The sequence below is a fragment of the Seriola aureovittata genome, chromosome 11 (assembly GCF_021018895.1).
Source record: "Seriola aureovittata isolate HTS-2021-v1 ecotype China chromosome 11, ASM2101889v1, whole genome shotgun sequence".
In the NCBI taxonomy this organism is placed as follows: domain Eukaryota; kingdom Metazoa; phylum Chordata; class Actinopteri; order Carangiformes; family Carangidae; genus Seriola; species Seriola aureovittata.
The window spans coordinates 7,487,774-7,503,594 of NC_079374.1; the positions used below are offsets into that span (position 1 = coordinate 7,487,774).

At 42.8% G+C, this 15,821-nt stretch overlaps 1 protein-coding gene across 2 annotated transcripts in view; it reads right to left on the reverse strand.

The window, feature by feature from the left end:
* Positions 1–15,821, reverse strand: part of man1a2 (mannosidase, alpha, class 1A, member 2) — a 129,425-nt gene that overhangs the window by 99,071 nt on the left and 14,533 nt on the right. For both annotated transcript variants that reach the window (XM_056388563.1, XM_056388564.1), the window contains exon 3: positions 3,472–3,733. In XM_056388563.1, the coding sequence (XP_056244538.1) occupies positions 3,472–3,733 (262 nt within the window). The remainder of the gene's footprint in view (positions 1–3,471; positions 3,734–15,821) is intronic.

Consider the following 15,821-nt stretch of genomic DNA (forward strand, 5'->3'; position numbering starts at 1 on the left):
TGAACAGGATTGGAACAGTTAATAGTCAAATTCATTCCATTCATTTTCTTTTATTGCCCTAAAGTACTCTCTATCTACAGACAAAGGTTTAATGGCCACTAATGTCTGGGTGGTGTAATTAGCAGAATACCAAAAGAGCACAGAGCTCTGAACTAATGCAAGTGGTGAAAAAGGAGAAGGGGTTTTTTGTGCTCTGTACAGTCAATGAACTATGTATTTTGGGGGCACAGAAACAATGTTCATGTCTGTTTCTGGGAGAACAAAGAGCCCGAGTGACGTGACTGGTCCACAGAGAAACAAAAGCTCCCTGCTCCATCTGACCAGTTTCCCTGATTTCCAACAAAAACACACAAAAAGCTCAGAATAAAACTCTCCACAGGAAACATGACCAGCAACCAGCAGTGCAGATGAAGAATAACAAGATGCTGATATTGAGATTCAGGTGTAGTAAAAACATTTTTTTAATTTTCAACACTCATAATTACCATCACTTCAAGCATCAAGCGAAATAAATCGGATTATTTAGGCAGTTGTTGTTTGGGATGCTGGATTTGCTGGTGATAATTGATGAGCCAGGTACGCAACTGCATCGTGTCCCATATTGTCCAAAGGTCTCTGTCCATGTGATTTTTGATTATAGATCAGGTCTAGGTTCTATATTAATACTGTGAAAGTATCAAAGCTTCAGTCCACAGAGAAACGCACACAGCCAGTATTCAGAAACTGAGCTTTAAAAGGAGCCGTCAGGACTTCTGTAGCTTTGTGATGTCACAAAAAAGCAGTCACCGCCCTCAACCACGCCCCAAGCCCCGCCCACCTGGACCCACCATCCAACCTTGCAGGATTTGGTTTCTGTGAGTGTTTACCTGAAATTTTCTATATTTTTATATCAGAAGAAGGGGGTCAGAGCCTCCTCTCTTCTGATTGGCTGACCGACCTGTTGTTGCTAGAGCTCCAGAGAGAAGCCTGAGAGAGGAGATGTAAAACTACACTGAGATGGTTTTTGGTTCTCAAAACCACAAATATATCTTCTTATGGATCAACACCTCAAATAAAACACAGGAGAAGAAGAAAATATGGGAAGAATAATCCAACAGAATTGATGTGATATCTTTCCGTGTTATAACACCAAATAACATTTACCTCTAGTCTGTTTCTCCTCATGCCTCGAGTCTACGTGTTTGTCCTTCCACTCAAGGTGAGCGTGTTTTGTACCACACTGTCACTCACAGCAAAAAAAAACAACGTTTTTCCTTTGACCCGTCAAGACTGTCAACTAACAGAAAGCAGCTGCTTAAGAATTGTAAGAGTGGGCCCGATGTGGGTTTCCAAATAAATGCGGAGAACTGAACAAAAATGTGGCAACAGTTCTGCACAGTCAAAATCAATAACTGAAATCTCTGCATATATTATATCTTTTTTGTTAAAAGGAAGGGGAACAGCTTGTGTGAAAGGTCTGGCGTTTTCTTTACCGCCACACAGCTACAGCATAAAAACCTCCTTCACAGCTAGAAGATTGGAAAAATAATCAAAATTGATCATTTAACCCAACTGCACTCATTAAAACCAGAGGCAAAGATGGAGATCATCGATCCTTCACAGTCACAGTTTCAGTCAGTCAACTCTGCAAGGGACCGAATTTTAAACCAAAACGAAAAAAAAGTGATGCAGCAAAGACAGAGTCGGACTCGAAGTCGGACAGATGGTATAAATCCCATGGAACGTCATGTGGTAAAAGACTCGACAACCACCTCTGCTTGAATTACTGCTTACCGTCCACATGAAACATACACCACGACAAGATGGATGCTGATACTCCTCTCCCTGGACATGAATTGACAGCATCAAAATTCAGGCCAAACGGCTGCCTCCAGTCTTACATTCACTATTGTATGGCAGCGTGCGATTATGATTTCTCCTTGGTATCGCAAGGCAATCAGGAAAAGGGGGAGTGCGCTGTGCTGTGGCCCATACAGCTGCTAGATTCTTGCTCATTTGGGAGTGTATGGCATTCTCTCAGAATGGTAATTATGAAGGGAACAAAAGGGACATTTAGAAACAAAGGCGGGTTTGGAGTGAATAGGCCAGCTCCCATGTGCGGCGAGTGGTCTGACTCCAAGTGCTGTTTCAAGAGAGACGATATGAGGTAATTATGCAGGAGAACTTGCAGGGTGGGTGGGGGGGGAGACAGGAGAGGGGCACAGAGAGGGAGGTAGGCTGCATTTGGCTTAGTGTCTACATAGAGCGGGGGACCACATAGCACCATCTGCATTCTGCACGGGCACTGACCGTCTGGCTCGCCGTTTGCCTTCAATAAAAGCTGGCGCCGAAACAGACAGCATGCAGCAGAAATGCACTCAGATGTACAGTACAGACACGCACAGACTGGCCCTCGCGCAAACACATGCTGGGGATTTAAAAATTCACCAAAGACAAATCCTGTGGCTACGACTTTTCACCCCAGTCTACTGCAAGATGGTGTCACAGTGGACCGATGCCCAAAATCCTGTGTGCCACATATGTTCCTCGCTACAATACATACACTTACGTATAAGTGGCAGTTTCTCTCTAATAAAAGCCATTAATTCCCATCAATTTCCCCCCATTAGATCGTTCTATTCACACACATATATGTAAATAAGCAGTTTAGATATTTATAAAGCTGAAGCTCAGATGACTAGTGCGCCATGATTCGGTAAAACTGAGGCACTCGCACACCGATAGATCAATAATACAATAACAGACAATAATACAAATATATTGATATTAAGAACAAGCTACAGCGTCTGCTGTAATAGCTTTAAGAACAGGTTTTCGTTGATTGCTCTTGCTACACTCCCACTAATATGATTCCCTGGAGTGTGTATCCAGCCCCACCAGTAAGAATCAGTGAAATAACCTCATCAGACACATCAATCCCACGATGGGTTTCCGTGTACTGGGGACGGCACGGTGTGCAAATTTCTCCCACTGGGTAATAAACCCCAGACATTTAACAAGAAAAGACGTGTCGGCTCAATATCTGTGGATTAGAAGTGTTACCTCCAGATGCCGCAGCCGTCATCAGACGGAAATTGCAGATTGACTCATTGATGTTATCGGGTTCCCTTTTGGCAAATAGGTGCTTTTGCTTTTCGCTTCGACGCCACTGACTTTTCTGGTCAACTCTCCTCTCTGCTACTCTGAGTCTGCTCTGCTGATGCACAGAGCACACACTTTCAATTTATAATTGCAGCGTCTATTTTACTAATTGGAGTTTTTTATTTGAACATGGACGCGACCGCAGATGCAAAAACTGAACCAAATGGGTTTTTATGCAGCCGGTGGATTATGTAATCTGTGTGTCCCTGAACACCTGTAACACCAACTACCGCATGGTCCGAAATTACACCATACAGGTAAATACCAATAAACATGTAATCAATTGGCTTGATATCTAAAAAAAAAAATATATATAACTGGTCATCTTACCTCTCTGATCTTGTCGCGTTTCTCTTTGGCGTCGGGCTCCGGCGGCTCTCCATCGCTGACGCCCACCACTTTGGGCATGGGGACGGGTGGTAAGGGTTTAGGCCCTGTATCCTTCTTTTTCATGTCCTCCATCACTTTGTTCTTCTCCGTCTGAATCTCAGCCTGCAGCTCCTCGCGTGACTTTCTTAGCTTCTCCTTCGCCTCCTGCAGCGCTCGCTCGTGGTCCGCCCGAATCTTGTCCCGCAGGCTCTCCTCCTCCTCCCTGTAGGAGGCAGGGAAAAAGGCAGGGGGTGAGATTCATTTTTTTATTTATCTTTTCTTTACTCTTTCTTTGGATCACTATTAGATTCCACTAGTCTTCCCAGGGAGCCCATATAAAGAGTAATCTTAACCAAAGGTAACACAAAAAAAAGCTGAGAGATTTGGAGGATAAAGGTGTGCAGAGGGATTTCTATTAGAAATTAATTAAAGATGAACTGTGAGAACAAACACTGACCCTTTGGGAAACAGATATTCCACCGTGTCGGAGATGAAAACAAGGAAGAGTTTTTCTTTTTTTTGAGGACATACATATTTGAAGACATCACCTTGGGCTCTGCCACATTATGGAGGGCACTCTCACAACTCTTTAACATCTATTCAAAAAATAACGGCGGTAAAAAAAAATAAAGCTGGAGAACTGAAAATATTTTCCATCCTTTGGCCCGTACACAGATTTCAAGCTTGTTGTCTCAGCTTGGCCATGTAGCTCTAACTTGACACTCTTTCCTCATCAACTGCTTGTTTCTCTGCTCCACTCGAGGACGGCAGGCATGCGACACACCAATCTGACAGACGTAGTAGTCAGGGCACAGCAGCGAGGGAGCGAGAGTGATAAACGCGTCATGTCAAGCCAAAGCGTAGGACTTAACAGGCGTTGCTGTTTTGACGCACATCATACGTTCTTGGCTACACGGCCTTGAGAAGTGAGCCGCTCGCGCCCCGGAGAAATCAATACATTTACAAGCCGAGCTTCACCAGACAACCGCTGTGGCAAACGACAAGCTCACCTTCTGTAGCTCAGTTAAACAGCGACATTTCAACCTGAACCCAACCACCAACTGTGGAGGTAAACCACAGTGAGAATGGAAAACATCATCTGTAGTTTCACTTGCTGGTACAGACCCCAGGGTGTTGATGCAACTCTACCCCATGAGGATGTGGGTCAGCAGTGAAAAACAAACACAGCAGGGCGATGGAGCAAAGGTGACAGGAGGACAATGACACTGTGCTCTTCTTCTGCTCTTACGAAAAAGGAAGAAAAACTTCATCTTTAAATCTCACTTGGCTGTTATGTGCATATACAATAAAGCCAACACACAATGTGAGCTCCAGGTTGATGACTGGCAGCTTTACTGTGTGTTTGAGCGTCACATGTACAGGTCACACCGTGTGCATTTATTGGATTCAGAAGACTGGTGCATTGTGGGAGGAAGGACACGGATATAAACACGGTTTTATTTACGCTGTTTTACTTTTTTTTTTTTCTTTTTTACTTAGCAGCAAGGTGTGGAATTTTCCACTTTATTTACGCTTTAAATAAATTTTAAATCAATATGAACAACTGTCATATCTTCATACCTGAATATGTGGGGTATACAACTGACCTGTTGTGTCGCTTCCGTTGTCATGGTAAATCACTTCAGTTAAAATGTGTTTGACTTGTGAGTCGCTGGGTTCAATTAATGAGAAAATCTTGAAAACAACAGCGTGTGTCATTCGAGAGCAAAAACGTGAGTCTGTTTTATTAATGACCCTCAGTGAGAGAAACACAGGAAACGTGGGAGGAACCGATGACCTGCTGTGATCCGTGTGGAATCAGCTGCAAGCCTCCACAGCCCCGCAACATCTCCAGGAAAACAATACTCAGAATGAATATGTGTGTGTGTGTGTGTGTGTGTGTGTGTGTGTGTGTGTGTGTGTGTGTGTGTGTGAGTGAACACCTTGCTCTAGATTAGTCTGTAGCTATGAGACTTTTTTGCCTTTAGTGCCGCAACTGCTGCGACTATTCTAGTTTCAGGTTGCATCACCTGTTTATCAAGAATCATATAAAATATGAACCATTTGTGTGACATTTTGTGCGAGTTGACGCTGTGTATTTTGTGGTGATGATTATCAACATGTTTCGTCCCTATCGAATAAAGAAATAATATAAAGAAAGTGGTTTCATTGAGTTTCATTCAGTCAGTTTAAATGGTCAGTTTCGCTTTCTGCATCTTTAACAGATTTTCTCTTTTTCCTCCTCGCTTGTTTGGCCGGTCGACAATTGCTGCGTTTGAGATGCCTGAGGATGTGAATCCCTGTCCTCCTCCAAGAGAACGGCAGCGCAGGTTGTCAGGAGTAAGAATGCAACATGATCCAGGCATTAAAGAAGAAAAAGAAAAAAAGAAAAAATGGATGTAGTTGGTGCGTACTTTGAATATTTAGACCCGAGAAAGAAATACAGAGTAAATTTAAGAACAATTTTTTTGTGCACGTGTCTAAGTGTGGTGTCTGTGGACCAAACAGAGATTCTCCAAACGGCTCTTCAGAGTTATTTATTTATTAACCCCTACACGTGATAGTTTATCATCCCTCTCTAAAGCCTGAGTATATTCTTGTTTTTATCTGGACTTCTTTTTCCCTCCTCCATACAGCAGCAATTTAAGATCATTAAGATTTATATATTTTGCCCTCTGCTCAGGTGTTTGACATGTGCACGTGCACATGCACGCACGGCACGTGACTAAAAATCACAGGGAAAAAAAAGGAAAGGAAGGAGGGAGAAGCAGGAGCAGAGTGAGGTGTGAGTCAGCCTACATTACAGCAGATGTCTTTATTGTAGACCTTGGTTGATACGACTGTGAGGTAGAACCACGAGCCAACTTCAGAAAAACAGGAAGACCCATCAGGCCACTGAAGAGAGGAACCATGAGAGAGAGGGAAAGTGTTTGCTGGAGGAACAGTGGCACATGACTCACGTGATTAAACCTGTTGCCTTCAGACGGCTGTAAAGGGAGTTTATCGACTGAAAGTAAAGGTCTGCTGTGGATGAGCGATGGTACTGAGAAATCAGCCCTGGCTTCCTGGTATCACTGCTGAAATGATAACAGGATCGTTAATAATAATTTAAATGAAAAAGACAAGGAAAGCAAAAATATAAAGGGATTTTATAAGTCTGAAAATGTTTATTAAAAAGGTGGGGGGGCTCTACAAACCCTCAAAGACGATGGGTAGCTTCTCATTTGTCTTAAATGTTTCCTCTACGTGTCTTGCAATTTGTAGAAATTATTTAGAAAAAGGAAAAGATATCGGAATTGAGGAAATAAACTTTTTAGAGAAATGACGCTTCTGAAGCAACCGCAGTTTCAAATGACGATGGCACAGCTGGATCAGCTGTCAGTCTGCAGGTGTTGACAGCTCTGTGAGCCTCAGAGTTTGTATTTGCACAGATAATGTGATCTACTGTCCAAACTTTAGTAATACCAGCGCATCAGAGTAGTGACAGACTCCGACATGACAGAAGAGAGTGTAAAAACACTTTGACAAGTATCATCACATTCAATAAAAAACCTGCACTTTGGATTTATATTGTAAACAGATTCGTTCTTGTGCACCGAAGGCTCATGAGCCAAAAAGGCTTTTTTAAATTTTTTGCATCTGTATTTGTTGATATTCTGTTTATAAATTCATAATGTAATTATCCAGGTTATGATGAAAAGATCTCGTCATTTATAAAAAATTTTCTAGACTGTTAAAATTATCTTAACTTATTTGATCAAAATGTTTTTACTGCTGAAAGATGAGATATGAGATTGTCTATGATACAGGTTAAAACGGGAAAATGAATAAAATGCTTTCTGTCTCCTTTATTAATCACACCTGCAGTTAATCTGATTCTGAACACATATAAAATCTGTTGTTGTATAAAATCAGTCAGATCAAACTTGAGAATCGTAGATTTTCTCTCATGAGTTCGATAAAGACATTCAAAGAAACCTGGAACCATCTCTGAAATAACATTTCACCAGACACGAAAAAAGACTGAACTTTTTATTTTTATCCTGTTAGTTACTCATTTATTTTCATTTACTTAGTTATGATTTGTTATTTACTTATTACTATTATCAGTATTGTCTTTATTTTGTTTTGTTGTCGTCTTTTTTTCTGTTGGTCGTTTGTTTTTGTTTTCTCTCCCCTCCCTTGGTGATGGGGGGATAAGGGTTTGGAAATGTGACGGAAAAAAAAGATTTTGTTTTTTGTAATTAAAAATGTTCAGGTCAACTGCAAAACAACAACAACAAAAAAAAAAATCAATCAGATGAGCTACAGCATCCGAATCTCTAACAAAGCGGTGTGTCTGTCCAATGAAAGACTTCTGCTGAGGACGGTCTCGTGTAACCTCCTCCAGGCCGCCTCCCCCTTCCTCCAAACACTACAAACTCTAACAAGGGAACCGACACGTCCTTCATGATGGCGAACCAGGACGACTTCCAGGTGACCCGAGGAGCGAGGACACGCGAAATAAAGTACTGAGAAGCATCAGTGGTTGCACCACACTCCCAGCCCACGGCTGACACGCTCCAAGCGGGCGAACCGGGACAACAAACACTCATTCATTCATTCTTCCCACTAAGGTGCATAGTGAGTCACCAAACTAACGAAGAGGCGCAGATGAGGGAAAAACAAAACCACTTAGCTTTGCTCCTGCCAAGTGGCAAAACATCTGCAACTCAGACAGACCTCAACAAGAGAGTATAGAAGTCTGCAAAGTCTGTCTGCTGTGACAGTGACTGTGTGTCTGAATTTTACAGAAAAGAGAATATAATGGAGTAAAGGCACAAGAGGACACATTGCAAAGAGAGGAATCGAGGCAGTAAAGAGAAAAATATGTGTAAAGAAAGAGGGAAGATTATGTGGGACAAGGAACGGGCTATGAGAGGAAGAGGGCCGCAAAAGACTGTGTGATCAGCATCAATCAACCATCCATTTTCTATTCCCGCTTTCCCTCTTCAGGTTCAGTTGGGGCTCCAAGTCTTTCCCAGCATGCACTGAGCAAGAGACAGGGTAAACCGAGGCCATCTCACGCATTGTTGCAGCGCATAAGAAGGAGCGAAAAACAACGTGTAGGATGGAATAAAATGTGACAGAACGCGACGAAATAAAGAACTGAAACTGTGACACAATGCCAAAAAGACGGGAGAAACGAATGTGCAAGACAAACAGGAAAGAGACAGATGTTTTCCACTAATCATCCTTCACACCACACAATGTGCATCCATTTTATAATTCTATCGTGGCGCTGAATGTGGGGCCAACAGAGACCAAAATAAACAGCTTCCCAGTTACGCAACACCGTTCTGGAAAAAAAACTCATAAATATTCATCCAGCATCTCTGTGTGTCTGACTTTAATTGATAGAAAACATATTTTGCAACACCGAAATGGCAATTACTGTGAACATGTTTGTGCTGGTGAACGCACGCAGCTGGGAAGAATGGTTCAAATGTGCTGGATTTATGTTTATGGTTTATGTGTAGTGTGTGTGTATTTCACCCTATGATGCATGTGCGCACACGTACAGTATTTGTGTTTTCTATTTCAAAGTCCATGATGAGATTTCTGTATTTTAGTCACTGCAGTCTTGCAATTTGTATGTATCTGTGTGCGTCTGTGTGTGTGTGTGTGTGTGTGTGTGTGTGTGTGTGCACCCAGGGGGTCACGCCTCCTCTGTATGCCATCCTCTGTGAATGAGTGTACCCTGAGCAACACGCATTTAAATGTGATATTTAGATGGTGTCGATGTTGGATGACTGTTTAATATGTGTGTGTCTGTGTGTCTGTGTGTGTGTGTGTGTGTGTGTGTGTGTGTGTGTGTGTGTGTGTGTGTGTGTGTGTGAAAGATGCCATGAAGCGTGACAAAAAGGAAATGAGGAGGTTAAGCTCGCACCATCGGCTCTAATGGGTGCTGATTCTGCTCCATATATGTTTATGTATACATACATGGAAAAATGTTGTCACGGAAACACAAACACCATCATACACACCACACGGCTCTGGTGAAAACTCCTTCCCACACTAACACACGTTAGTGCTCTGCAACCTCTTCTGCTCCCCTCTCTCCCTGATGATGCCTCCTCCTCCTCCTCCTCCTCCTCCTCTTCCTCTTCCTCTCCTCCTCCATCTCCTATCTAACGTCACTCCTTTCTCCTCCTCCGAGCAATTATCAGACTCATTCTAGCATTGCCGGTGATTCCCCTTCCAGTCTCATGTAATGTCAAACATGCAATTAAAAGCACCTCAACAGCTGCCTGACTCAATTACCTTGACACAGACAAGCGCGGGCAAAAAATCTATCGCGCCACCCAGGTGACCACGCCAGGCCTCGCCTTCACCTTTAGCTTTCTTACATCCTCTCATGTCCCCACCCACAGAAGGAAAGCCCCGCCTCCCTGATTAGCTGTCGCCAGTGTTAATTTCCTTTTTCTTTTTTAATCAGCCTTCCTTCCTGTCACTAGAATTTCTTCTTCAGCTATTGTCATGAAATCTGCTGCTCAGCAAACACCGGCCCCCTTTCCATGGCAACTGGAGAGAAGCAGCAGTTGTCGACCGCCTGGTGGGGTATCTATGAGAGAGGGGTTTTTTTTTTTTTTTGAAGCCAAGAAAACATAAGGCTCAGGGGAAAGCAGCACAGGCTAGATGCCATGTAACCATGGTAACAAACAGGCGCACGCACACACACACACACACACACACACACACACAAACACACATAGAGGTCATAGAAAGCAAGTCAAGTCTTAATTGCTTAATTTACTAATTTATGCAGAGGAATAAGACCAGCGGGCTGTTGGTGACTGCACAGTATCCGAATGAGCTGCTACTCCAATTTCAGGGGGAAACACAAACACGTCGGCTGCCTCTCAGACGAGATCCAAGTTACCAGGCACAGTGTGGGTCTCCTACAGTATCACTTTTTACCACAGCCAACAGACAGATTATACATGGAAAATGCGAATAAATGTGTTTATGTGCATCTAAGTAATTAAAGCTGAAAAATCATCTACAACTACAACATGTGCAAACCACACATACTAGCAAAACCCCTAAGCTGCAGGGATGATTGAAACCCTCACAGCTGGAGCGCGATCATCGCCTAGCATCACAGCTACCAAGTGACAGTGACTCATTTCACAGTCGGAGCGGACCGTTTTACTCCAGCTCCATGCCAGCTCAACCCACAATGAATCACTTTCATGAGAGACTGCTGCCACAGGTTCACGTCTGGTTGTCATCGTTCAGAGTCTGGAGTCCGCGGCTAAAGGTTCCAAGCACATCGCTGCTAAAACGCAAGGAGTTACACGAGATAAAATGAGAGCCGGTCCCAGCTGACATCTGGGCGAGAGACGGGATACAACTTAGACAGGTCGCCAGTCTATCACAGGACAAATAACCAGCACCCGGAGGAAACCCACGCAGGCTCAGGGAGAACATGCAAACTCCTCACACAGGAAGACCCCAGTCGCCATGTTCAAACCCACAATCTCCTCACCTTATCAAAATCAAATGCACATTGAACTTTGTCAAGAACATTGTGGGGGCCCCTTGCATACAAAAAACACAATGTTCCAGGTTATTATCCTGTAAATTATGCCTCTGAATGTATCTGACTACTGCCAATTATGTCATCACAAAAGGTTGTTCTGATTCTCGCTCTTCAGCAGCAGCTTGTTGCTTCTTCTACTCAGCTCTCTAGGTGACTGGAAACAGTCTTATCCTTGTACGGGATTGATTTTGCTTCCTGAGCATCTATTTTGCCATTTTTTAGGATGTGGTGTCTTCCTCATTCAGGATGTATCATAGATGATTGCTTTGCAACATCAGAGATGGCAGAACTTGGTGATACAGTCATTGACACAGGCAATGGACAGAACGTAAAGATGAGCAGAACAATTTCAAAATGGCCTTTCATTTTGTAAAAAGATAACCAAATACAGTTTCAGCTGTCCACTGTCACAATGCGATCCTCATTGAAACACGTGGAATAACATGTTCCTAGGGGATCACAACGGCTGGTGCACGTGAGCCGAGGTATGATGCATCATCTAGGTCAAACTTTGACAAACCCATGAAATTGTTTCTACATTAACAATAATTAAGTAAATATTCCTCAAAAATATATCAGTTTGATTGCATCATTTAACCAATCTTGGCATATTGCAGTATTTTGAAAGGAGCTCACCGCCGGGTTCTAATTGGCCAATTCATCCAATTTGTGTGGGTGTGATCAGGGCTCGGTTCATGACAAAGAAAAGGACGGCCATGTTGTATTCACTGTTTGTCTGTTTTTCTCTGTGTAACATTTTCTCACCATCACTGGACGAACATGGACCAGTTTGAGTTGAGGAAGCTCCACCTTTTCTTCTCCCTTCATCTTTTTTCATATCATGAAGTTCAGTAAGCTCAGGCTTAACTGACAAATTGTTTGAGAGGCGACGTCGCACTTTTCAACTGGGGATTGAAGTTGTCCTCAGTTAATAAGAACTAGTCCTGTAATTTCTGATGAAGATGCTTCTAACTTCTATTATTTTACTTTACATTTTGAGCTATTAACATTCAGTGATTCCAGTCAGATTGTGCAAATAAAGCACTGGCTCACTATTAAAATGAGAGTTCTACTTATAAATGTTATATTATACATCATGTCCTTTCTTTCTTGTCTCACACACTCTCTTAGAATATTGATGACGGTGACGTTTCTCTGCCTTCAGGAGGACGTAGCCCAAAGCCTGCCATCTCCTCACCTGAACCCATCAGAAGAGAGATGGTCTTGGAAGGCAGCGTTGTCGGGGATGTACTGAGGGCAATGTGCGGCCTGGAGTACCCGAGGTGCATCACAAACATTTTGACTTTATTCAGCGGGTGATGCTGAACCCGGGGTGGAAGTGAGCTCTTTGTGCACAAAGGTAGAGTGGCCTTGGTGCCATCTGCACACATCAACAGCCGTATTTACTCTTGAAAAGAGAATATATGAATAAAAGCCAGTGGTGATGGTGGCAGACATTTTAAAAAATACGGGGAGGTGCTCCCTGTCCACTTCTCAGCAAACATGACACACACTGAATACTGAGTAAGAGGAAAATTGATTATTTTTTATATATCATTTTTTAAATCTGTGGCCTTCGACCATTTGGAAAGGATTTGGTTTAAACTGTTATTGGCTCTTTTCATATTAAACCCATATAACTAATGCAAACTGCACTAAATATCTCTCCGTTGCCAACATACAAGTCCCACATTTCAGAACATAATGGCTGAACTACTCCCACACTACAGCTCTATCCAATGACATGACCTATCAGGAAAATAAATGAAAGTAATCAGAGAGTTGGATATTAGTTTAACAAGATTTACTGTCTCTTCAGCTGCTGGAAGTAACAAGGAATCGTCAGCTATCAAGTTGCTTGACAACAGTTCTGCAACTAATGATAGTTTCAATTACTGTTGTTTTGGTTTGTTGTTTTTTGTACACTGAAGCTACTGAGCAGTGAAAATGTTAATTTCAGAAGTTGTTTATATCAGTAATTGTTTAAAAAAAAAGGCATTTTTCAGTAGCTGTAAAATCTGAGATGCATAAAAAATCCATTAAAATGGTAAATAGACTGCGTTTATGTAGCACTTTTCTAGTCTCGTCGAACACTCAAGGCGCTTTACAGTATTTGCCACATTCGCCAATTCAGTCACACATTCAAACACACCGCACTATTAATGGATGAGGCATCATGGTTCAGTGTCTTGCCCATGATAAGCAGACTGGAGGAGCCAGGGATCGAACCGCCAACCTTTTGATGAGCGGACGACCCGCTCTCCCTCCCAGGTCTTTTGTTAGGTCACTGCCTGAAGACAAAAGGCCAGTCCCACATTCCCCCAGCTGAGTCACAAACATGGTGTAATTTAACCTTTTTTCATTGCCCTATAGCAACCTGCTGTGGAGGTGTAACATCAGTCCTACATGTAGGAAAGTGTGAACCTAGCAGACACAAAAAAAAAAAAAACACAGAATCAAAAGCCATTCTACATTTTTAACAGAAGCGATTGTAAGGTCAAGTGATCACGGATGAAAGATCAATAAGAGTTACTCTGTTTAATTCAGCATTAAGCTAAAACATCCAGGATCATCCTTTGTGCATTCCTCGCCAAACTTGACACACAAATATTAGATGAACTACTGACTAACTCTCCACTGATTAACATAACAACAGCAATATTTAATACAAACAACGATCAGCCACTCAAAGTGACTCTCTATAATAAAAGCCAGCTTGTCGATCCCTGCTACACACTGAAGCGTGAGCGTAAAACTGTGTAGAGCTGCCAGATAGAACTCAAAATATAGTAAATAATAAATAAAAAAAACACTTGACCTTCACCTCCAGAATAAAACAAGGCGAAACCAGTTCTGGCCTCTCTTATTACAACGGTCTGCAGTATTATGCAGAGCTGATAGAGTCTAAGACCTTGAAAGGGTAACAGCAAAAAGCTTCCACTGTATACCGTCTTAATACAATATAAATGCATGAAGGTGTGCTGACGGGAGCGCTGCTACTTTATACTGACTCAGGACAAGTGCATGAAGGTGAGTTTAGATCAAGGTTATCCCTGCGTGTGTGTGTGTGTCTCCATAGTCCATCTCTGACACCTGAGTGTTTGCTTCTTGCCGAGCATCTCTAGGCCAGAGAGCTCTCCTGGGATCAGGCCCCTTGAGTTTCAGCTTATGTGGACAAGTGTGGCTCCCGCTAGTCCCATAAACACCATAAGTGGAGTAACGAGGACCATGCTGGAGGTTGAGTAAGGCGGCAGAGTTCTTGTTTGTGGTGACCTGTAGCTCCCGGGGTTCCCTTCAACATCAGACAGCTTCCATGTCCTGCTTTCTCCCCGTGACCCACTTGGCTCATATGGCAGCTGCAATGCTGCATGTGTAACTGCTCTCCCAGGCTTAACTGTGGGTGTATAACAGCATCCGCTCTCTTCTTCTTCTTTCAATTATATCTCTGCCCTAACAACCTCCTCCCGTTAGCTACAACCTCAAACACACACACACACACACATTTCTCTCACATTTCTGCTTCTCCTGTTCTTGCTCTGAGCTGTCGCATCCATCTTTGAATATCTTCGCACCCGCCCTCTTTTCTCTTTCCGTAATTATTTGTCCCAAGCTCCTTCCTCCCACTTGTCAAGTGTTGTGTGTATCAGTTAGTGATCCGTTACTTTCCTGTTACAGCTGCATATCAGCCTGAACACTGACAAAGCAGTTAACGAAAATAAAATCATCAAACCCCAAATCAAAAACAATGGCAGGCTGAATCACTAACACATGTACTACACTACGGCACATAATCCTACGATAATGCACCTCTGAATGACAAAACATGTCCTCTCTTCCCTCATCACTTCCTCCATATGTGTACAAACACGTACATAATCCGTCCATCCTTTATCCCTGTATGTTTCAGATTGTACACCTGAGCCCAGGGAGCCCTCAGGCTGTACCCATGTCGACATCCAGCCCTTCTGACCTACATCATGGCTGGCTGACTAATGCCTTTATAAAAAAACACGAGAGTCCATTTCCTCCAGCCGACACAGGCCACCCATGAAACAAATAAACACTATATGTGGTCGGTTACTGCCCAGCTAGCTAAGGCTTTTCTAAGTGTGGAAAAAGAGGGATGATTGAAAGGTTCACAGAGAAACGCTTTACAGAGAAACATCTGTAAAAATGTTCCCGTTTTTCGCCCGGTCAAAAACGATGCACAAGAGCAATTTTGTCAACAAAAGACAATTTTCTTTCTGCATTACTACACTTTATAGGCTACTTAAAGGTAAGGGTGGTTGTTGAACTGAGCTACTACAAACTGAAAGGGGCATTAGAGGGGAAAATAGGGGCTAAACTGAATCCTACTATTTTCTGGTGAGCTATGAAGCACCTGTAGCTGCTGCCTCCATAACCAAAAGTTTTTCCTTGTCTTATTCTGTATTTTCTTGCTGTTGCAAAATGACACTTTCCCTACACTGACCATTAAGCCAAAAATCATGGCTCTCAAGTCTTTCATTCCCCCTGGTTCCTTGTGGATCTAGATTACCTCACAAAGGTTTAATGAAGAGTCATGACACAGAGAACAAAAATCACCATATGAACAGAGATCCCATTTCCCATCTCCGGGCCAATCATAAATCCACCAGCCGGCGTCTTACAACTCAGGTACAGGGAACATTTATTATCGGGCCCGTGTGGGCTCTGATACATCCTGTGTGGTTGTGCTGATTATAGA